This window comes from Tympanuchus pallidicinctus, unplaced genomic scaffold (genome assembly GCF_026119805.1).
Source record: "Tympanuchus pallidicinctus isolate F22 unplaced genomic scaffold, pur_lepc_1.0 scaffold2, whole genome shotgun sequence".
NCBI lineage: Eukaryota > Metazoa > Chordata > Aves > Galliformes > Phasianidae > Tympanuchus > Tympanuchus pallidicinctus.
The window spans coordinates 20171332-20196887 of NW_026294721.1; the positions used below are offsets into that span (position 1 = coordinate 20171332).

Here is a 25556-nt window from a genome sequence, read left to right on the forward strand (position 1 = left end):
GGATATATATACAAAAAATAATCCTTTTGTGACACTACTCTTCTGAGTTCTGCCACACCAAATAACTTAAGAGTAGAGATTTGTAAACTGCATCTAGTTAATTGTGTTGTAACAGACTTCAAAAATAGCAAGTCCATAACAGATGTCTTACATAAAGTTGCAATAGCAGTAACGGCATTTTAACTAGTTTAGAAAATGACTCATATACATTACATAACGCATATTTGTGCCTATATTTAAGGTTGTTGAATGAATGTTTCAGTGAGGATGTGTTTTCTACACTGTCTCAGAAATACTTTGCTCTTCACTTTTATGACAGTTTTGCAGCTTTACAAAAACACTAACATTTCAGCTATATTAAATAGTTTTACATCTGAAATGAAGGATGAAGCATGTCTGCCATGAAAACTGACTGGTATGATTACAATTAAACAGGAATTTCCCCCAGAATGCATTAATAGTAAACTTACGATGAGTAAATCTAAAACCTTCCTCAGCTATTCACACATATGCTGTGCCATACAGCGAAATCCTTTTTCTTCACAGTATTCAAACAAATCCTACTTTTCTTCACTACTAACTTTTACACAATCAAGGTAGCTGGTTGTATACCTATTTGCTATTCCAGAAAGCTCAACTGAGCATAATTGTAAAGCTGATAACTTTGTCTTTTCCCTTTCTCCATCCTTACCCTCCACCCCAAATCAAATTGATCATGAAACTTTTGATCACTATGGAAGCGTTAGGCTTCCTATCGCACTTCACGATACCTTTAGGTGTATTTACAGCTTAGTAAGATCTTAACAGCATAAAAACAAACAAGGAAGAAAAACTTATGTAGGCAAGGTTTAATTTAACTACACAGAGAAAAAGAGAAGTACTTAGCATTAACTTATTTTGTATTTGATATAATTCTGCCTTCTCTTTAATTTTATCTTTAACAACCTAGAACAATATCTCATAAAAATATTTTTGAATGTTAAATGCAGATCTTGCTTGTACAGATGAGTCACCGTCACATTACTCTTGTCTGATTCAATCATGTTATTAGTGTATTATTTAAAATGCTTTGCTGTTTGTTTGTTTTTTTGAGTAAAGCTACAATTAGTTGAAATCTGAAGAAGTTAAGCTCAGAAACCCTCCCCCATATCAACAGAACTCCCTGTTAAAATTCATTTCATATTGCACATAAGCCAAAACCAGAAACTTTTAAGCTTTCTTACAGAATACAAGTTATTTTGCACTTAGTTGTTCCTGATGTCGTGCACAGCAATTGATCTTTGCCATGGTTTTGAGTGTGGAAGACTAGAGTGAACTGCATGCCAAGAAACCGCTGTAAAATTAGAAACACAACCTTAATTCATCATCCCTGCTACAGCTTGATGCAAACAACTGTATTTAAAAGAGGCTAGATAATTTGCTTCCACTTCAAGTTGCCAGTATATATTTGATATCAAAACATGTTTTCACCTTAATCTTCTCTCCCCCAACATATTTCCTTAGATTCTTACTATGTATTTTTACATCTTGCTACAGATCATTTTGAAGAGTGAAGCCTGAAGAACTTCTACAAGGACAAACGAGGGCAAAGGTTCATCAGCTCTTCTGTTACCTCCACATATTTAAGACATTCTTGACAAGATCATATAATTAAAGCATGTTTGAACATAGTCTACATCAGCAATCAAGCAGGCAATTTCACAGAACTTACCAGTACTTGTTACAAACAATAGCTTATTACCAAACATCTCCAAAACTACGTGTGCTCTCCACATGGAGAGGGATGGATTCTTTCTTGTGGTTTTTCAATCACAGTAATTCAATATTTCACTCACTGCCCCACTCCAGTGGGCATCCAGCACTTCATTCTCATTTCATTTATCATCCATCAACTCTTCTGACTGCCCCTCTCACTTTCTTTTGTTCTCTTTAATTCCTCACCCTTTTCCCCAGCTTCCTTTCCAAAATGATCGGTGGCTTTTGCAACACAGTAACGCCACAACACCTCAGCTTTAAGTAGCAACCACTGAACTGGCACTCAAGTTACTGCTCAGGACTCCTCATTAGTTCTCAGAATCTTTAGGCAATTACTTTCAAATTCTCTCGTTTCATACTGCTGCTGACATCACCCTTGACTCATTTGATATTCACAATATTATCACAGTGATACAGTGAAGAATCTATCACAATGAATACTTGCACACATCCCCTCCAGTGACTTTAACCTAACCTCCTCTCCTTCAGATTACAAACACTGAGCAGCTGATTTATCCTTCCACCTGTGCCCCCCTTTATCAGCTCTCTACATTACAGAATGTGTTTAATTGATCATCTCCTGTAATACGTTGCTTGATGTTGCCCAGGTTTGTTTTAAATGCACTACTAACATTAGAGAGGAAATGGAAATTAGGTACTATCTTACTGTTTCATTCAACATGCATAAACATTCCCATCTGCCACTGAGCAAATCATTTCAATCTTTGACAAAACAAAAGCCCTCTGAAATCAAGAAGATTTCCAGCCAAAATGAAATAAGAGTTTTGTGGGTTTTTTGGGTTTTTTATTTATTTATTTATTTTTAAATATGAAACGGTTACTACTTCTCATACACAGCAGAACACTCATCATTATTCAAGCTTTAACTTGGAGTCATGCATGGTGGGAAAAAGTTGTAAATAATCATGGCATGCAGCCATACATACTATTTCCCAGTCTTTCTATTTTGCTGTTTTCTCTAATACCCCATGTAAATGCATCTATTTTGAAATTATCCAAGGCAGAATCAAAAAAAAAATCTCTAGTTATCTGTATCAAAGCCAAACTCCAGTGCAAATACTGTGACATATAGGCCATCCCTGGCTTCAGCTCTATCAGAGAAGCTTGTATACACCCCAATGAAGTGGGTATTTTCTGGCAGACCAGGAAGGCATCTGTCACAGCCCTTCTGATGGTCACAGAGGGGAGGTTATCACTGGCACTATCGCAGTAGCCTGACATTTCAAGCCAATGTTTGAGCTGTCATGAAGGATCAGATGACATGTTTTTATTTAAGCACGAATGATTTTGAAATAGAAATGGGAATTTCAGCAAGTTGCAGGTTGAACAAATTGATTCTGTACGATCTATTTTTCACACCTGCTCCAGAGAGGAAGTTTAAGAAATTCACACTACATAGAGAGTCAAAGAAATTGATGGTTTCTTACTAGCACTATATCACTGCCAGAAGCTCGGGCTAACCCATCACTTTTTAACTAGAAATGGGCCTGAGACATGATGTTCTGATCTCAGTCTGAACTCCACAAAGTTCATGTTGGTTATGTTAGGATTAGGCATTTGGCTTAGGATCTTTCCCACTTTTAACAATGAAGAAAAATCTTTTAAAGCACCAGTGGACTCTCCTCTATCAAGTTTAATAGAAATCAATAAATCAGCTTGATCCGATCTCATTTCAACATTGTAAGAAGTGTAAATAGGTGTCTTTTAGCACTGCAGTTATAATAAACCCTTCTAAGTCTCTCTGGGAGTAGTTCTCTAGTAAGGATGTGAATTCCAATATGAGCAGAATTAAAGGACATCCCTGGATGTATTTGCTTGGTAATTAATGGCTGAAGAACAAGCTTGAGACTGGCAAAGATTTGTAAAACATCAGAGCCCTCTACTGGATTAGAACTACATTACTGAGCATTTCTTTAATGCAGCAGTGAAAACAATACGTTTTATCTAAAAGTTGAAAAACACAAGAGGTACCAGGAGAACTAGATTGCATGAAAGCTTGAAGACAGAAGCTATTTTTTCTGATTTCCAAAAAGGCAGAAGTCATTTAGAGAAACAGACATTTGTTCAAATGGAGGATCTAACAAGAAACCTCTTAGGATCATTTGACATGTTTGGTTTTAAATAAACAGGCTTAGGAGAGGTGCTAGTTTTGCACCATTGTTCATAAATTTCATTCAAGGAGAAGGAAATGACAAGCTGACAGCATGTATAAACTTCATGCTGTTCCAGGTCTTCGTTTTGGTTTCCCATCTGCTGCACTGAATTTCCTGACCTGTGCAGAGCATCCATGTAGTAGAAGGGAATAAGCATCTAGTCAAAAGGCTGTTTAAAGGGGTGCTTTCATGATTAGCTAAAACAAATGTGAAGTCGTAGATACTTAAAGGGCACAGCTGATACAGTTTACCAAACAGCCCCCTCAAGCAATAGATTCAACATACACATGCAAACACACAAAATAATAATTGAAAACACATGTGTAAGAAAATTTTTAGGGGAGGGGATACAAAAATACAGTGTTAAACTATCTTAGGTTAATCATAATTTTCAACTTGAAAGTGAATGGCTCTGGAACACTTTCTCCATATAGAAGAGGACACAGTAGGTGAGGAAGTGAACAACAAAAGGACTAGTTACCATGAGAGCAATCATATTTTAAATAAGAATTTGCAAGTACACAAATCTGAAAGAGCAAGGCATAGCAATAGCTCTTTCCCCAGATCCTCACCCTGGCTCTCATGGGTTGCCAATTTCCTTACACAGAAATAGTACCTTTCATTTACTGTCCTGTAATAGATATTCTTCCAACAGCTTGCACAGCCATCCATTGAGCTCCCATTTATACCCTTTATCTACAGCATCCTAGGGAATTCCACAGTTAACTACATTACATCATAATATACTCACAACTAAACCAAATAAAAAAGAAAACAAAAAAACCCCCAGCCAAACGACAACAAAAATACACAACCCTGGATTTGGGAACTGGAGTGCAAGCTACTTTGTGCTGTTTTTTTTTTTAATTCTGGATTTGTTTAATATATTACAGTGCACAACAAGTCAATTCAGGTTCTTAAAAACACAAGGAACATTAACGTCGAACATTTAGATGAAGTGTCACTTTAAATATGTTATGTATATAAGTACATTGTGGTATTTTCTAGAGCACTGTACTACAGGAGGACAGGGAAAGCAGTGCACAAAATAAGCTGATTTAGTAGTACTTATCATACACACTTTTAAGAGTGAATTAATCCTACCCCCGCCACTAACCTGTTGTGACACTCAAGGCTTTTCATTTCACCTCACTACATATTTGTTTTTTTTACTGTACAACAGGTATAATGATACATTTCTTGCTTTTTGAAGTCTTTTCAGAATTGCAACAATAAAGTGCTACATAAAAAAAAGGATGTGCATTTATATTCACAAAGAACCATCATTTTCTAACACCATCTTTTTTAGCATTCATTCACAAAAATCACATGAAAAATTTACCTGCTCATTTTTGCAGATCCACACAGTATTCCCTTGAAGAAGAATAAAGATTTTGGCTTTGTATCCTTTCAGTTCAAGATATCCACTTTTCTCAGGAGCAACAGAAATTCGAGACTGAGGGTTATTATCAGATTGAGATTTCACGGCATTGAGTATTTTATCAACCCAGTCATTCCTTTCTTCTAAACAAGGAAGAAAATTAGAGGTTATATGTTAAGCAGCAGCTCCACTTTCTACCATATTTCTTTTCTTTTTCTTCCTACTATGCCTTGCTGGTTGATGGTATAACTACAGCATAAGAAATAACATCTACCTTGAAAAAGAGGTAGAAATGAAAAAAAAAAAAACAACAAAAAACAAATATAGAAGAGGAGAGGCTAGCAAGGATATCCACTCAGGTACCTTCCACAAAAAATAAATTAAAAAAAAAGTAATTGAAAGTTATGAAAATATTACAGTTTTCAAAAATCATGACTACTAATTCTAAGATACTTAATTTCAGAGAGCTTAACAACTGAGGTGGCGTACAGGTAACATGTTCTTCATTTATTATTCATTGGGCAATAAGAAAAGGACTATGGGAAGTAATGCAAGCAAATAGTACGGAGCCTAAATATCATCCATCACTGAAGAGAGAAGCCAACCCAAACGCTACTCTGTTGGACCATGCTTTTATGAAACATTTGGCAATTCACAGACTACTCCATTAAGGCGCAGTGGTGAAACTTGATATTGTCAGGGGCACGGAGTAATCAAGAAAATGTATGTTTGAATATGTTTTGCATGCGGTATTAGTTTAGCTTCACATTTGTAAGATCACAAGTAGGTGAAGTACTGAAGTTCCACTCAGCCTCACACACTGTTCAGACATTTCCCCAGTCTAAGATCAATATACATTAAAACTGAATATATTGAATCAATTAGACGTGCCCTACATGATGGAAACATCATGAATACTTCAGTTCTTTGCTCTAAGAGATTCGAGTCATAAAACATACAGGATGTAATATATATCTGTACATGTAATTCATGGCACACCTAAAGTTGACATGATCAGTGCCCAGCATTGTAGAGAGGACCATCAAAACAATAATGTACTCACTTCATAAATGTAATGTGAGCAACAAGAAGCAACAAATGAATTTAAGCATCAGAAGAGTTTGAAGAAGAGAAAGACAGCACCTGACAGACTAGCACAGAGAAGGCAATTCTAGAGCTCCTCTTAGCAAGTACAGGTTTTGTTTTAAGATAACTGTTCTATTCTAAAGTCTCTGAAAGTAATTTTAAAAGGTCATTGGATTATTTTGGTATAGATGTTTACAAAATTAATCTGAAAGGTTTGTTTTTCTTTTTAAATAATGTTTCATTTGAATTAAAATCTCACAGAATTTGAGCAGATATGTTCTAATTTAGCACTACCATCTATTTCATTTTTTCCCCCCAAATGCCCTAAACTATCCAAAATGTTACACAATTTCCCCCTTGCTACTCAAAAAAATATTGTATTTCCAGTTTGCAAAACAAATAATCAGAGAACCAAAAGACAAGAAAGCAAATGCAATATTCTACAGATTATGGACTGACTTTGGTATCAAGGGACACAAGTCAACAAAGGCAATGGCAATATTCTGGATTTTGATACTTCAGCAGAAATTAAAGAAAGTTGATATAGGAGGTCCACAGGATGAAAATATGTATAGGACCCCATTTCAAAATCTTTTTAAAAAGTGTTCTTGGAATAGTCCCAGAACAATTTCCAATCACAAATTCACAGAATAGCACAAAGTGACAATTTGTGCGCATACCAGTAAGCAAGCAAGGTTATTTACATAATTTACTATGAGTACATCACCCACCACTGGATATAGTACGGATCAAATTACTTGTACAATATCAACTTATATCCTTAATGTGACAGTAACAGCTTTATGAACACATCACCAGGTCCAAAGAGAGTTGCATACTAAATGAAAATACAATTTCATGAATAAAAAGTGGCTGCTCTAAATTTACTTTTTGAGTCAATATAAGTTGTTAATGTTTTATGGTATTTAAAGATAACAACTCATAAAGCAAATTATGGCCCTACAAAAAAAATAATGTGCTAAGACAGTTATGTTCTAATTTATAAAAACGACCAAATTTGTTTTGGAAGAGAAAGGCAAAAGTAATAAAAATAGACCTACTTCTTAGCTAAGAGCATAAAAATGTCTGAACTGATTTGAGACAGACCTGATAAGAATTTGTTCACCAATGCTGCACTCCTGTTGCAGCCTGCAGCAAATGTATACAACCAAACTGTAACCCACAAAAACGAGATTTGATAAAGGAAATGCTGAGAGACCCCTAGCTATAATGGGTCTGGCACACAGTGCTGTAAATACATACTGCATGTCTCATTTCCTAGGTATTCCAGTTTCTTTGATTGTTTCCATAAATAAGTCATACATGCACTGACATTAATTTTTTATATTACAGCATTAGGCTAATAAAGCATTAGACTAGAAGGTGCACTAACTTCCTCTTTTTGTTTGTATTCTCTACCAACGATGAAATGGATGAAAATACTGTATAAGGCAGTAGATAAAAACAAACAAAAAATAATCACATTGTCTCTTATCACATCATCACATCCAAGCCATCAACTTCATTGTTGCTCTTCATCAATTTTATATCAAGTAGTGACCGAGAGCAGATGGCTGATAGTGCACAGACTGTAAAAGCTGCTAGTGATATCTAATGAATGTCCAGAAAAATTCATCTTCGGAAATAATGGGAGAGGAGGCAGAAGAGCTGGAAAAGTGTTATTATTTTTGATGCTTTACAAAGTATTTTATTTCTTACTACAAAGGTTATAGTTATCAATTTTCTTCTTCATGAATCCAAATAGATGGATATGAGAAATACCTTTTGCAATACAACAAATTATACTTCATAATTTAATTATGATTTAATTATGATTTAATTTATCAGCAATGACTACATGGCTTTCAAAAAATCATCAGAATTACATACATGTATTGTACATACCTTCTTTATCCACTCGGAAGACAAAAGTCCTATGGGATGTAACAACTTCAAATTTATTCTCTCCATGAACTCTAACTGTTGCTATAGCAGAAAGTAGTATGATTCCCTTTGAGAACACTTCCTATAATAAAAACACAAAAGAAGCAGTTAATAGTTGTTAATAAATGTCTCCCAGGTAGTATTATGCACAGTGATGTTCAGGATGCTCACATTCTAAACTGTGCTGTGCTCCTACAAGTTCAGCATTTATTATTAATAAAACTGCATCAATTAAGTAAACCATTTCACAATCGTCACACAGCCCACTTCATTACATGTCCATGCTCATATTCTGTCTTGTAAAATAGAAGAAAATCCCATAATGAAGTATAATGCATATATGAAACATCACTACAGAAGACATCTCATGACACTGCTATGACAAAACGTCTTAGTCTTAAATTCACAATTTTATTCCAAATAATTGAGTATATCATCCATACACACACAATTGTAAAATAGAATCAAGCAAGAAAAAAAACTTATGCCTTCTCTAGGTAGAGTATTCCAGAGAATTTCTGAATTTCCTTCTCCCCTTCATTGTTAGCCAGCTAAAAAAGACCACCATGGATTGTATCCATTAGCATTCAATATTCAGTTGAAGGGGGGAGGTGGGAGGGGAGAGAAGAGTGATGGCAATTCTGCAAAAATCCATTGTCTTGTCATTAGTAATGATAACCTTGTAGCAGGTATGTGCTATTCTCTCAGATCAGATGAAAGTGGAATGGTCCCTCAAAAATATCATTTGACATCACAGTGAGTTTTCCCAGAACTTCCTAATTTCCAGCTAGGAAGCAGGACAACAGAATTTAAGCAACAATAAGACAGGAAAAAAAAAAAGAAATACTACTACTTTCTCCAAGTAGATCACCTAATAAGCTGAAGCAGATACAAAACACTTCACAAGTACATCTGAACAATTCCAGGATTACAGAGTTAGCGCTGCTTCTCCTGTCACCAACATGCTTTGATCAATTGGTTTTCTAAGATAATTCAGATACACTGCTAAGATTTATGATTCAGATGCAGTAATATTCCAAGAGGTAGCTTCCCCGTAAAGAATTCGTACTGCAATAAATTTCCTCCTGAAGTATAAATTATTATAACAGACTTTATACAAGGACTTAAGGAATCAGTGTGAATGTTAAGCATGGAGGATGCTTTTTTTGTTTACTGAGTTAAATATACCACCACTTCTCACCAAATTCATAGTCTTGTGTTGTTTCACTTCTGAACACTAATATATTTCAACGAATGCTGTTTCAAAAACTGTGATTTATTAAGAGATATCGAGACAGAGGAGATGTCACTTTAGTTACACCCAAGAACTACTCTGTAATTCAGAATCTACTCAGTACTGCACATGCATTTTTATCATGACTATATTTATTTGAAGGCAGACTTAAACACAGCAATTTCATATCTGTTAAAAAAGATGCAGGTACTGTGTCAACTACTGATCCTTCACAACGAAAAAGCAACCTTACTATATGGTATTTCTAAAACTGTTCAGATACAATTATATTATGGAGTTTGCAGGCATCTACTGGTTGTATTTGGTACTGTAAGAAAATAATTAAGACAACTTTAAGTTACAGCTGCTTTATTCTACTTCATTCTGTCTCTTTTTAAGCTTAATATGGTTTGGGTTTTGTTATTTAAACATCCTTCAGGCATATATATTTTGAAATACAGTTTAAACTATGAGAATTTCTCAGTTTTATTTCTACACCAGGTTTGCTTTCGCATGCAAGAACCAACACCTAATGCTAAAAGCTCCAACAGATAAAGACAGTACTCCAGACAAGAAACTAGGTGATTTAAGGGAACAGAAAACAACAAAACAAAACAACAACAACAACAAAAAAAATCCACCCACATCCTTCCACAACAGAAAAAACATGACCTATTCCAAGAACAAAAGTGATTGCCCTACTTTGCAGTGAATTCTTCATTATATTCACATGTACCATAACCTACCAAAACAAAGTTGTTCATATAAAAAGTAAAGACTTTTTCCTAAGTCACTACTATATTTGCAAGGAATCCCAAAAAGTTTTTACGTTAAAATTTTCAATACAGCCAGCAGTTTTGCCTTATCAAATACATTAGAGCAGCAAACTTCTCCTGCCAAAAGGAGGCAGAAATGTGAAAGAAATGCTATGCAAATTGAGTAACTAAAAAGAATTCTGAAGTGATGTCTTTTTTTCTTCAGTTTGCTCTCACTTTAATTAACCACATTCTGTTATGACAGAAACCACAGCAGATATTGCTCCCACCACATCAACTTGCTTAGGACAATGAAAATAGAAGAAATGAGCACCATCACCAATTCAAACCAAAACAGGTCAGGACAGATGCCCTTTCAAAAAAAAAAAGACCTATACTGATCTAAGTTGACACGCAACTAAAACAAGTTTAGAAAAAAGTTAGAAAATTCAAATTATTCAGAGAAGAATTTATGCGAGCTAAGGACACATTTTCAGCGTATAACAAGTCCTGGCTAGTGACCTCCATATAACTAGTAGTGACCCTCCAATTTAAATAAATCTCAACTTTAGATACAAGACTGAAAATTCTTTAAAATTAACATTTCTTTCTGTAATTGTGCGATAGAAGATATTAAGCAAATTCAATGCTATTTAAGCCATTCTTAATCACTAACCTTGCTTTTCTGCGCCTTTAAAGCTCTGGCATGAATACCACAGAGAGGATAACATATTTTGTCCCTCCAATCAAAATATTCTTTTCATATACATAATCATGTCTACTAAGTGAAGACAAATAAGCAAGCAAAAACAGGCTGTCTCATGTTCCTCATCAGCAGGCATAATGAAGCATAATGTAAATACTTCTTGCTCTTGTTCTCTGGCCCCTCAGGATATACTCAACCTTTCTCTACTTCAGTTCTCCCTCTTCATAATCTGCTGAAACAGTTCAACGTGTGCACATTATAAAAAAATATGGAATTCTTATTATCAACACCTATCATAACAAAACCCAAATTACAACACAAAGCTGAATTTTCTTCCTAATTTAATATGCATCTTCAACAGGAAAAGCTACCCAGTGTTTTAAACAGTGCATGTGCATACAGCCTCATTTCCAACAAAAAATTTCTATATTATGCAATCATCTAACATTTTTGAGCTTAACAAGATCTGCATATCTTCCAAAAGAAATTAATTAATTACAGAACAACAGAAAAATAATTTTAAAGTCAGCTTACTTATATAAAATAGATAAGAAAAAAAGATAAAAGGAAAGCAAGGTTTAAAAACAGGTCTAAAAAAATATATATTTTTTTTTTTTTTTAAATGATGACTTACAAATCTATTTTTATGTCACTGTAGCAATTGGACAGATCAATACAATGGGAAAGACATTACAACAAAGTGTGATGACAGAAGGACTTGCAAAATAGAAAGGTGCTATAAAGGAAGGGAAGAAGATTGCTCACCCATATCAGAAGAGTTTATGTTCAGAGAGGAAAGCTCCACCAAGGAGGGATCTCCAGAAAGTGATCCTTCCCTAGTGGCAGTGAGCCCTTAAATGAGGTCTAAGAAAGGTGCAGCCAGGCTCCACACCTTCCAGTCACTCAGGTGAATTGCCGTCACCTATGTTCCCAAGACTGACCAGGTCCTTTCTCCAGTCAGTGCTCAATCAGTGGTTCAGGCCATGACTCAAAACTTCCATACAGTCATCTGTCAAAAGTGAACTACTTGAATCAAAGCAATGCATGAGCCTGCAAATGTTTCAGGACAATTCAATCCTTAGGTGCGGAAAAACTAAAACATCCACTGGAATCACAGTATTATGCTCATTTTGAAGAGACCCATTCTAATGGGAACTAGTCCTGCTGTTTGTGATTATTCCTAAAAGTCACACAGGAGAGACATTTGTAATAAGAAAATAGATAGGAATCATGGGGTATTTTTTGTTTTTACAAGGCTTCCACTCCAAATTTTCTCTCTCTCTCTCTCTATATATATATGTATACATATATATATATATATATATATATGTCTCATGCTGGCTTTCTGTGACAAGACAGTTTGTAGCCATCACCAAAGCAACATTTGATCTCTTCAATGAGTTTTTCATTATTCTGTTGTTCTGTAATAATGCTTTGTTCTAATATTCTGCAATTAATAATACATTTAACATAAATGTTCATTTAGAGTTATTTCTAAATGTTTTCTATTATACACATGCATTCTGACCCAAACATGCCACTTACCTTTTCATTATTGTAATAAGAAATGCTGTCTCCATCAAATTTAACCCAGCGCTTCTGAAACATACGTTTGCTGTGAATCAAAAATGAATACAATTAAAATGACATGTTATACTGGCTTTTAAGAATGTCTCAAAAGGTCAAATCAGATTTTGCTTCCTGTGTTTGGGCCTGAACTTTCTGGAAATTAAAATTAGCCTCTTTGAAGATTAGAACACTGATTTTCAATATAATAAAAATATCTGGAGATAAGAAGTACAGAATTAATGGAGTTCAGTTATAAATCAGTGCCTTCATGTTTTCATCAATCAAGTTTCCCCTCTCTTTTCCGCATTCTCATGTTCCTTTACCATATTTGCAGTGACAAAGGAAAAAAGAGCTTTCAATAATGTAATTTTGCTTTGACCTAACAGATAAAGGATGAGAACAGGCTATTTTTATTGGAGACAAAGGAATATTCTTTATATAGAGCATACCTTAAAATGTTACAAGATCTGTAACATCACTTCCAAAAAAGGAAAGGTGAGAACCTAAAACGACCATCTCATTTACAGGTTCATAAGACAGACATCTCTGTTTACACCCTATGATACCTTCATTCATTAACCTTTCCCCAACACTCTTTTCCCTGATCAATGAATAAATAACAGTCACACCAAATCATTCAACAAGCACAACAGAGAAATTTCTTTTCAATTTCTGTTATCAACTAGAGATAACTGACAAGAAGCTCATTGGATTATGTCAGCTTCCTGTTAATTCATGCTGTATGAGAACCTCCTTTGAAAGTTGTGCAACATAAAGTCCAGTATGTATAAAGTCCAGAAGCAGTCCAGTATGTTCTTTAAAAATGTTGACTATAGCTTATCATCGATGAAAGTTTCAATTCTAAAATCCATTAAGCAATTTATTAAGAAGGAACAAGAGCCCACTCTTTTCCCAGTATTATTTCTTCTCCTATTAAAGGATGTGATTAGAAGACTACGGTAGCTTACCAAAACTTTCATCATATACCAGCTCTGGCTTAATTAATTTACATAATGTAAGTACAATAAATCATTTTTCATAACCTGGAAAGGCCAACAGAAAACCTCTTCTCTACTGAAATGTCAGTAAACTTTGAGTTGATACAGGTTGATACAGAGAAGGATATGCAAACCTAAGTGCCCAATATCATGTAAATGAACTGAATGGCTTTACAATTATAGTGACTTCATGAAAACTAGAAGCTGTACTTTAAACACTCAATTTGCAATAATTTGAGAAAATTGCGCATCTTCGTTTTCATGAGGGGACAAAATGCCAGGTGTAAATAGAAGCATTATAAAAAGTAAGAGGGAGCAGGTAGGGGAGGAGAAATAAAGCAAAGAAACATCGTTGGTAGGGATTGGAATAAAATATGGCAAGGCTTAAAGGGAAGAAGAAATGACTGCTAGTTCCCCCTCCCCTTGGTTGCTTTCTTCAGGTATTTGAGAAATGGTGCTGCATGAAATTTAAGAAAAAGAGGAAAAAAAAAAAAAAAAAAGAAAAAGAAAAAAAAAAAAATCTGCATTCATTACATGATGTCTGAGAACAAGTCCTTGAAATTTATCCAAAAAGCATCTCTAGCTTGAAGCTAATGACCCTGAAACTGTACTACACAATGCTACCTAGTATTAATTTTGTGGTTAACTCAGTATCTTTTTCAAAATAATGTAGCCTCACACAGTACTTTGGCTAAAGCTTTCATATTCTGTTCCAAACCCTATTCCTTCAAATTGCACCAGCAACTGGAGTCCATAACTGTATTTATATCCCTCTAATAACTATTGCCAAAATTGAGGTGTGGAAAAGCATGTGAAATTAAACAAAAATTAGAGCTAACTGCAAAACTTCTGAGAATATATTATCAAATCTGAAAAAAAAATAAAATAAAATAAAAAATTGTCTTGTAATGGGGAAAAGTCTTTTGAATCTATGTGCAATTATTCTTTGATTCTTTATTAAAATACTTAAGCACAATCCTTAAAAGTTAATGAAAATTCCAAAATTTTATAGAAAGCAACACAATAACAAAACAGCAACAAACAAAGAAAAACAACAAGGTCTGAGCAGGCTGGAATTCCACTATGGCAAAATAGGTTTATCAAGCCATATGCATTCCTTTTTGTCATTAAGATTCAACAATATATCGCAAACAGACAATAAATAAATAAATAAATAAATAAATAAATGATCAACCAGAAATTCCTTTGATAGAACTTCCTTCAGTGGACACAAACCAAAATGTATTCTCAAGCAATATAATTCAATACCTTTTGTCAATAAACAGGAAAAAAAATATTATAATTGCTGTAACAGCTTACAGTTATTGTCACCAAAAATAATGAAAGAAAAGCCCAAAATGAAATCACCTTTCCCATGCAGCTAAACCTTTAGTCTTAAGAAGAAAGAAAGTAGAACTGGTAAGGTTTGAGGACGAGTACAGATAAAAGAAATGCATCATAGCACTAAAGGACAACAAACTAGATTTCTAGCTGCTAGTGAAAATCAGAAGCAGAAATAAAATTACGCCAATCTTAAAAATGCAAAGAGGAGACAGAAAATCAGAATAATTACAGAAGCAGAAACTACTGAAGATTCTTTGGTCTATTCAATTAAGCACGAGGTTAAAAGAATGTCATCAGCGTTTACAAGTATTTATGAAAGGAATATACCAGGGCTCTTCAGCGTAAAAGAATCAAAGACTGGAATTTAAAGGTTAAATTAAATTTTGAACAATAAGAGCAATTAAATATGAGATTACATTAGCCTATTGTATTCTATATCCATCACTACTTAAAATTTCAGAGGAATGCTTGCATTCATATTCCTCCCACCAAAATTTAGGCACATCAGTAAACTAAATTAGTCTGTATGCATCACTGTAGATTTCTAACCTCAAATATCAACTTCTCTTCCTATGAGAATACATAACTCTAAAATCAATAAGATCTCCAGTCAACAAAATAATGGATAAATTGGTAAAACAGTATTTCAGAATCAGAATTTGTTTTCACTTACTTTGTGGTCAACAGAGAATTATCAAAAATTTGTAGATTGAAAATATTACCACAAATTCTGTATTTTCATGAGTAGACATCAAAATTTTTAATATTTATTTCCTGAACATACTTCCAAAATAAATTTTAGAAGTAATACATCATTAAAAATTGAGAATTAAAAAGTAAATACCTATGATCTTGCAATAAAAATAGTTCCCTTCTTCTTTCCACAACAAATAATAGGCAGTAACTTAAAGAGTCTCATGGAAACCCCTTTGCAATTATACAGTAATCATTGCAAATATCATACCCTTGAGGAGATAATTTATCCAGCCATCCTGCTTTAACCTTCTTTACTGATGATCCATAAAAGCAAGCATATGGTGCTATTGATTCATTTGCAATTAAAGTTTGAGCTCCATCAAATTGTTGAGAATCCATTTGTTCACTGACCGGACAATATGATTCTCCACATTGGTTCTTACAGGATGATGAGTGGGTATTGGTTTTATTTTCATTTTTATTGGAAGAAAAGGAACATTGATCCACAATAGAATATACAGGTTCGCTTTCCAAGTCTTCTGGAGGTAATGATTTGTTTTCCTGAGACAAAGATTCATTTTTCACACATTCCTTTGTCTTCTCATCTTGATTATTAAGGGAACTGCAAAGTAAAAATAACTTTATTCTTCACTTATTTCTACAATAAACAATAAAGCATTACATAGAACAAATGTTAAGACATTCTGTAAATAAAATTTCACCTTTGTGATAACCACAGATTGATGTTAAATGTAATATATATCCTTTAACTACAACCATAACAGAATACTTCTTTGTCAACAGGTTCCTTTGGAAGGTAGAATTATACAGAATTTTAAAATGAATTCTCCTTCCTCAGAAGACTAGCTTTATTCATTCTGAAATTTTTGAGGACTTGCAATATCATCTCTTTCTTCTGTCTCTCTCACTTTGATAGAAGCCAATTGCAGACAGTCTGAAAGGACATGTGAGCTCCCATTTAGTAAAAACCATCAGCCCTTGCCTTATGAGAGTACTCAAGAATGTTTTGGGAATTTTTTAAATAGACAGAGCATGTAAGTACTCAGACATTGTTATCTAGAAGACAAGGAAGCCAAATTTTATATTCCAGATGTTCTGACTGAGGGATAAGTAATAAGACATCTCCCAAATTCACAAAAGATTCTGAAGTTTAGATTAGACAGTCTTAGGATAGTCACCTATGGCATGAGGTGAAAGCTAAAATAGCAGAAAAGTTAAGTAAATAGATAACAAAATACATACAGTCTCTTGGTTTGTCAGAGTTAGAGCTCTACTTATTACATCAGTAAATAACTCTAAATTTAAAACTCTTTAATTTTTTTGATAACTCCTATTTAATACCATATATTCCTGTTAGAAGAATATTCTTCAGACATTTCCAAATCTGATTTATTTTCACAAGCCAGGAATTCATTCCTATGATGTTCCTAGAAAAGAAATAAGCCATAACAAACGTGTGTAGTGAAACAGTAAATAATGTTTAAATTATTCTAGACATAAATCACACCAGCAGACCAAGTGGCAAAGTTATCCTTTTCCAAATTTTCATGTAACACGGATCTGAAAAAACACATTCCAAAAGTATTTTATTTTCAATATCTCCATTTTAATTCAGATAAATATATTTGAGCGTAGTCCAAAATACTAAAAAAACAAAAAAGTTAAAGAACCTCAGTGCATAGAAATATTTGTACCTTAGTTGTTCCTGAATAACAGCTGAGTATTTTCTAAGCTCAAGAGCCACATGTCAAGTGCATGATAAGTATACCATTTATGATTTGCTACTCATAGTCTATCTTTCATGTTAATACTTCTCTAAATTGAATATACAGTGTTTACAGTAGATCAAAGACAAAATACAGGCAAATTTACATTCCTACGTTAAAGCTGAACTCAGTCATATTGAACATATCTAGCATCTTCTTGCCATCCTTCTTTCTAAAAGATATGTTTATTCATGTTTGTTTAGAAATCTTTACGACACATTATTTGTACTGTACAAAATATCAAGGTTAACATTGCTTAAGAACATTACACATCACACTTCCTACTTCACACTTCCTAAACTTGATCTGACAATCATACTGTATTACTAATCTTCTCAACATCTTTCTTCCTTTAAAAAGAAAAAAAAAAAAAAAAAAAAAAAAAGAAACTTAAAATGAATTGCTTCGTGCTTCATGATAGAAACGTTTTAATTTACTCATTTAAGCTTTGAAGTGTGTGTCATAAAGCTGAAGAGCACAGAAAAAAATTGGGTAAGCTTTCACAACTGTTGCTGTTTGTTTTCTGAGAAACAGCATCTCATCCTATGTTTGATGATTTCACCTATGCAACATGAAATGATAAGATTATAAAAACTGAGTATGTGTATGTGCACTACAGCAAAAACTGAGGCAATCACTGGCTGCTGATAGGACAACCTTTGGTGAACATTTTGCCTTCCTCTGCCAGTCATATACATTATGAACAAGAAACCCCACCACCACATACCCCACACTGCTAACTGCATTGTAGAACCACAGATTAGACAATAAATAAATAAATAACCCCCCACATTCCTACATCATGTTAACAACTGAAACAGAAAACTCAAAAGCACCTTATGTACTGCCCATGAAGTGCTTAAAATTTGTCTCATAAAACAAGGGGAAGTGGCAGCATCCCACTTTTACAAATAACCAAGAGACAAGTACTTCAGTACTTGGCCAAGTGAACTGAGGGGGGCCTGAGAACTTACAAGAGATATCGACAAATACATTTATATTTCTAGAAGAGTTTAAAATATAGAAATCCAGAAATGAAGAAAGGTTGGGGGGACAGACAGTACTGTTCAAACACAAAAAACACTCACAAAAAACAAATTAAAGAAGAAAACCCATGTGTTGGTTACAGGATTATTCTGCAAGATGCTCAAACTCAAAATGAGATAGAACTGTTATCTCCCACCTCCTATAACTCCAAGGTATTACGAAAAGGTAGGGAGTCTTTTCTCCTGCAGTTGCCCCTGTAGAAACAAGTATTTCTTAAAAGATTGCATAGGAAGCACCCACGCTTAAGGAAGATACCAGGCTTCTAGGTGGCAGGCAGATGGAACTGCCTGCTGGCAGCTCTGTATAAACCTTTTTTGATCAGGAAGTAATTCAGATGCATTATTGTTTAAAAGGTTTTTCTGTCAGCCAATTTTGCTAGTCAAAATGGAAAGCGAGGAAACCTAAATACTAAGATGAGTATTGGGACTACTGTCACATTATATGCTACATGTCACTCATTATTTACTTGAGTGGTTTATTCTCGATTTTACTTGAGACCTGCTCCTTAGTCTTCGACTGAAGGCAATACAGTTTTATAACAGAGCCTTAATGATAAGAATTCCTCCTTTTCAAATATGAAGTCTTCCTTGTTTTAAAGTTCTAAGACTTGTAATCTAGCCAGCATTCCACAGTGTCACAATGCTTAAGAGCTCACATGGATTATTTATCTCAATATGCGTGCTTAACCTAGTCTAAGAATTTACAGCAGGAAATGAAACCAAACTTAAGAACTTAGAATTCCTTCACTGAAAAAGTGATTTCTGATATACTTCACTCTTTACTCGAACAGAATAGTATGTCAGCTGTAAAGTGTTAGGATTTTTGTGCTTTTCTTTAATTAATATTAAAGAAAAATGTTCCTTCTCCAGGTTGCCCTTTAGGGGTTTCTGCTTCTAGCTGCCTTTCTTCCTCACTTAAGTCTAACTGAACTTTCTTTCTCTCCTTAATTCACTGTTCTCTCATGCTCACTTATCTCTAGTCTGCTGTGACTCACTGCTTGTTTCTACAGACACTCCCCTTATAAAGTCTATAGAAGCCTTTCTTTAGTTACACCAATAAAAGGAGAAGAAAGTTAATGGTCAACTTCTAACCACTTAGAACAGGCTTCCTTTGGTCATTATAACAATTTGCTGTCTTCTTAAATACAGATGAACTATATTCTCATGCAAAGTTGTTTTTTTTAAAAAAATGAAGCAACAATTACTAAAATCTCAGATACTATGCAGGGTTGGCTAAACTTTGTTCCTAGGATATGTGATACTTACTGGAAAAATAGCTGCAAATTAAACATATCTTTGGACTTTTGCTTTACAACTTTGCTGTATGACCTTAGTCTGCAATTATGTTCTAATGGAAGCAAAATCAACTATGAAGTTTCCAACTAGCATGTGGTAAGTATAACTCAAAAAAAACCTGTTCACTTACGTGAAAATGATAATTAAAATCCAAATCTTCAGATCAGAGAAAGTATATTGTAATACACTGCATTAATTGAGATTCTACAACCAGCAGAAATAGCAATTCTATTTTGAGCTGTTAATCTAGATAAACAGCACAGGGTTTTTTTTTTTTTTTTTTGTCTTTTTTTGTTGCTGATTCCTTTTAATATTTGCTGCCTTTGGAAGAAAAATTGCAGACAATCTTCCCAGATATGCTTTATTATAACCAACTATTTCAAGAAAAAAAAAAAAAAAAGCTAAGAAATAACAAGGCTAGAAAACTTTTCTAGAAAAACTGCTCATCCAATTAAATTAATTACAAAGAAGTTCAAATTTGAATTTGTACAAGACGTTTTAATAACTGGCATAGACAAGGCTATGCAATAGAAAACAAAAGCTTAGAAGTAACTTTTCTGCACATAACAAGAATTAGAAGGAAAAGCCATGAATTTATGCCCACCTCCTTAAAAAGCGAACAATGAAAAACTAAAAACTCACACAACACAATTCCAAAGAAAAGAAAGTACACATCAAAACTAAAGATCATTTTTATGCTTTTAAAAAGCCTCTCATTACATGATGCAATTTGAACGGTTTAATTTCAATGCTCAATTTAGTCAATAGTTTACAACAGTTGAAAAAGAGAAACATTAGCATGAAGACCAAGACAGAAAATAATTATCTACAGTTTTCCTCAAGTCAGTGGCTTGAGATCAGCTGAAACGGATAAGTAAAAAAAGAAGCAACAATTTCTGAGTCAGAAGCATTAGTAGGGAGAGATTCACAGCATCTGTTGGATGCCTTACTAAGCTAGTTAACCTCTCAGAACACCATGTGACTCAGACGTCTGTGCACATTCCATATATAGCACCAACTGTTCAATTACTGACCTCAACAAAAATGTTTACTTCAGAGAATCTTGCCACAAAAGTGATGTACAGCAAGTTTGTGGTTGTGTAAAAAAAATAATAGAAGTCCTCAGAACGTTCATATATAGGAACTAATAAAAAGCATATGGCCACAAGTGACTATTATATCACCTCAGTTAGCATATAAGCTACTTTCATACACTTTCTGTGAGTCTGTGCAGAGATGCTCAGTCTTGATACGGCATTATCAGAAAAGAGAAAAGCCACTTCTACCATTACTAGTCAGCTCCAATGGTTATCCTTTACTTAACCTCACTTAGGCACAAAGTACTATGATACTGTAGTTAAGAAGGTACAAGAAAGCTGTTAAGGTAGCCTGCAGCTATCCGTAACTGACTGTTTTTCATTCAATACGATAGCATCTAGCTCTGAGCAGAAAAGAGATACTCACCTGTTTTCAAGAGAAACAAAAACAAACAAACAAACAAAAAAACAACAACAAAGAATGGCCACAAGTTTGTATTACTATTGAACACTACAAAGTGTATTTCAAGATAAAGTCATTAGTCCATACATATGTATACTGTTGTGATGGTTTTTACTGGGATAGAGTTAATTTTCTTCATACTGACTCATATCATGCTGTGTTTTAGATTTTTTAATGAAAATAGTGGTGGAAACATTGATGCTTTAAGTTGTTGCAGAACAGTGCTAAATTAAGACAAGGAATGTTCCATTCTAGTAGTTTTCGGTTGAGCAAGAAGCTGGGAGGGGACAAAATACCCAATCCAAGATATCCGAAGGCATATCCCATCTGAGATATACAATAGATTGTCATGCTGAATAATAACACTGAGGGTAAGTGGAAAGAAAGAGGGAGAAGTTCAGAGTAGTGGTATGTACCTTCCCAAAAGAAAACATTACATGTGATGAGACTTGCTTTCCTGAAAGTGGCTGAACATCTGCCTGTGAATGGAAATTATTCAGTGAATTCCTTTGTTTTGCTTTTCTCGCACACGTCTTTTGCTTTACCTAATAAATTGCCCATCAGTTCTTTCACTTTTACCTTTCCATTTCTTATCTCCATCCCATCAAGGGAAAGAGAATGAGCAGCTGTGTGGGGCTGAGTTGCCTGCTCACAAATATAAAGCTTCTGCATGCACTAAAGAAGACATAAAAGGTACTGAGAAATGAAACAGGAGAGCAAAAAAAGAATTAAGGACAGTATTCAGTACATAGCATGAAATTAAAGAGAAGATGAACCATTTGTATACAGACTTATCAACTTACTTTAACATCTTTAAGGTTGTCCCAAAAAAAGGTTTCTCCATAAGGTGATATGACAGGTGGCTTTTCTTCCGAGAAAGTTTCTTAAAGCAAAAAAATATAGCATCATACACTGCCATGTTCAAGAAGATACTGATAAAAAAAATCACAAAAGATACAGGTTTTTCTACTTCTGATTTTTCTTTTCTCCTCAGGAAAAAAAAGAAAAATCAAAGTAAAAATTGAAAAACAAGAATTTCCCCATTTCAAACTGAACTCTAGTTAATTTTTTTCAGATAATACCCTTTATTATTTTCACTCAATTTACTGCATCTTCTTCCTAGCGTATAATTTAGATAGAGCTTGCATACAGGCTATCAAATTAAAAAAAAAAAAACAAACAAAATACTTTTGTTGTACTCTCTCAGGAGCAGTAATTGCAAACTTGATTCCAACTTTAAAAAACAAAATCCATAAAACTAAACAAATAAAACTATTTCATTTTTACTCAGTTTTCATTCCATCACCAACCATCTGCTTGAAACTGATACGCATAATTTCAAACAAGACATACTTCTGGAGTCTAAAAACTGTTTTTTTTTGGTTTTGGTTTGGTTTTTTTCACGTGCAACTCACACTGTTAACTTCTTCCAGTAAACTATTTAACACAATTAATTTCCTGTTATTTCCAGGAGTACCATTCTCACTAACATTAGTCAGAAGTACTCTGCTTAAAGCTTTCGAGAAAAAGCTGATTCTGCTTTTAACAATCTGCATCCCATCTTAGAAACTCAATGTATCATAATCAAAAAAAGTCATGTTAAAATAACTAAAGTTCAAAATCTGGATTTTCAAATTTTTATTTTTTTAATTAATTATTTAAAAAAATTATTTATTTTTTCAGAAATAAAAACTAAGTGAAAAAGGAGAAGTGGTTACATGCTCTGCTATTTTATGCATCACTTTTTTTAGGCGTTCCAGAAGCCTGGTATTTCTTTAAATGAGCAAGTCAATTTTAGATTTCAGCTTCTGATTTAAGGTTTCCTTTCTCTGGAGATTCAAGATAGAAGTACCAGCATGCTTGACTCACTTTTTTGTGAAACTTGCCTCCCAGCACAAGATATGTCTGTAACGTCCATGTTTCTTCTTTTCTGAAGGGAACTTGAACAAAATATAGTACAAAACAAAAACATTAAGTGAAACATCCCAGAAATTGAACAAAAGCATATTATGCGATTAAACAAGTCATTAAGAATACATACAAACATAAAAATAGCCAATTCTAAGTTTTGGGAAAGTCTCCTGATTGAATTTAAATACTACCCAACCACTTGCTTTCCTCCCTTTATGACACAATACTTCACTGATCTGAGTAGGTATCTTCAGAATATTTTTATTTTTTAATTGGTCTTAATATTTATTTAGACTTTAAGGAAGTGCGAGGAACTACTTTCTCCTTCTACTTCATATACAGTGAATGCATTCAAAACTACACTTCCAAAGACAGTCTTCAAATGTGAAGCATATAGTGAGTCTAGGTATGAAAATCCAGATCCAATGGAAAGAAATAATGCTGAAAATGTTTAATTCTCAGTGAGGACTTTTTCCCAGTAAATTTTCAATCTGTAACATAACTGAAATTGCTTTGCACGTGCATGCAACTGCCATGATGCATTTTATAGATAGACAAGGACATGTATATACATACACACACGAAAAAATCATTTTATTATTGGTGTTGTGCTGGTCCCTATGCATTTTGGAAACTTCTTGTACAGTGGCATATGCCAGTTAAGATCACATTTTTGTCTTTACTACTGATATTTCAGGCAACTTTGGAATAACTGAACAGTAAAAAACATGCCTGAAGTAATACATTTCTGACCTATCTTCAGTGCTGCAGCAGCCCGCTCTGATATCACCCTTGTTAACATGAATAACTAGCAATCTCTCTATTTTATTTTCTCTGCTTGAAATAACAGTGATATTGACCCTTGTGCATCCTTACAGAATACCCACTGATTGATAAATGATACATAAGATTGTATGTAAGATTGCTGCAGTTTCTATTAAGAGTTTGGGGGTCTTCTGCCCTTCAAATCCAAAGATAAGTATGTTTTAATAAAAATATCAATATATCTGATTTTCATTTCCCCACTAGACATATTGAGAAATGTTCTTTTATGACTAGCTATACTTCAGATTTTAGAAATACTGACTCATAAAGTCCACGTTGAATTGTTTCATAATATAGGCTGGCGTTTCTCTATGACAGAAGGAATACATTCACGTATTTCCATACTGCATTCTTTCCAATCCGTGCCTAAATCTGCCCTCATAAAACAGATAGTGTATTAAATTCAACATAGAAGCAGTACTTTATAAAGTTATTTGTTATTTCATGTTATCCTTGTTATACCACTTATGCTTCCAGATGATGTTGCGTAAAATTCTTGCTTTAGAAAACATAGAATGGGTTTGGCCCAGTTAAAGTAGATTACAACCTAACTCATGCTAAATAACTACTTATTCTATAAATTATAATTAGGAAGAGAGAAAAAAAAAAAAAAAGAAAAATACACAATACCTCGCATCTATTCAAGTAGTTCACTAAATCTGATGCAGCTACATCTTTTTTGAAATTACACAGCAATCATGTATTTGATGCATTTGAACTTACCTGATATGTTTACAAGAGAACCAAAACTAGTATTTTTCAACATAAACAGCATTTGTTTGTTGTTAAGTTTTTTATTTTTTTAACGTTTTTAATAGTATTAACTAGCATTAACATGAATTCAAGAGAAACAGTAAACAGGTTTGACTTGAAGGGCTTTTAGAATGATCAGTTTCTTCTTTATGTAAAGCAGTCAAGTCAATGGCTTAGTTTCAGAGTGGAAGGATTTAGAAGTTGGTAATTGTAATAGTAATGAGTAAAAAGTAACACAGATAAACTCACCAGAAAAAAAGAAATAAATCAACTTATAAAGACCTGCATTTTTTTTTTAATTTCTACATACTTTCATGTATGAATCCATACATGGCAAGAAAATCTGCTAGAAAGCAAATTGTAGCATTTTTACATGCAATGTAAAGTAAATTTGGGGGGAATTTTTGGAAAATGATATTCTACCTTATGTCAAATAAAAACCATCTCCAGAAATAAATGAAACAGCTTAGTTTGACTATTTGAAGGATTACATTTAAAAAAAAACAACAAACCAACACCATACAGTGCAGGATATAAAATTAGAATTTATCAATGCTCAGTTACTGTACAAAATTAACTCCTGAACTGAATGACAAAAAAATATAAAAGACTTACTGGGGGCAAATAAGATGTTCCCCTTTCCCCTCACCCCTAAACAATTCATTCACATCAAAATCACTGGTGTCTATCTAAATATGTCTCGTTTCTTAACCATTTCCAAAATTGCAAATGGTCTAATGCTTTTCAAATCAAAAAGTTCCAATAATACAAACATAAAATAACAATTTCCATCACA

The 25556-nt window shown here is 33.8% G+C and overlaps 1 protein-coding gene across 6 annotated transcripts in view; it reads right to left on the reverse strand.

Annotated features, from left to right (window-relative positions):
- Positions 1-25556, reverse strand: part of ARAP2 (ArfGAP with RhoGAP domain, ankyrin repeat and PH domain 2) — a 115288-nt gene that overhangs the window by 79014 nt on the left and 10718 nt on the right. For all 6 annotated transcript variants that reach the window (XR_008206450.1, XM_052681805.1, XM_052681801.1 and 3 more), the window contains 7 exons: positions 23141-23211; positions 22075-22154; positions 17005-17090; positions 15911-16264; positions 12581-12650; positions 8302-8422; positions 5272-5453 (listed from right to left, as the gene is read on the reverse strand). Coding sequence is in view for 5 of the 6 variants with exons in the window: in XM_052681805.1 (XP_052537765.1) it covers positions 5272-5453; positions 8302-8422; positions 12581-12650; positions 15911-16264; positions 17005-17090; positions 22075-22154; positions 23141-23211 (964 nt within the window). In the remaining variant the exon portion in view is untranslated. The remainder of the gene's footprint in view (positions 1-5271; positions 5454-8301; positions 8423-12580; positions 12651-15910; positions 16265-17004; positions 17091-22074; positions 22155-23140; positions 23212-25556) is intronic.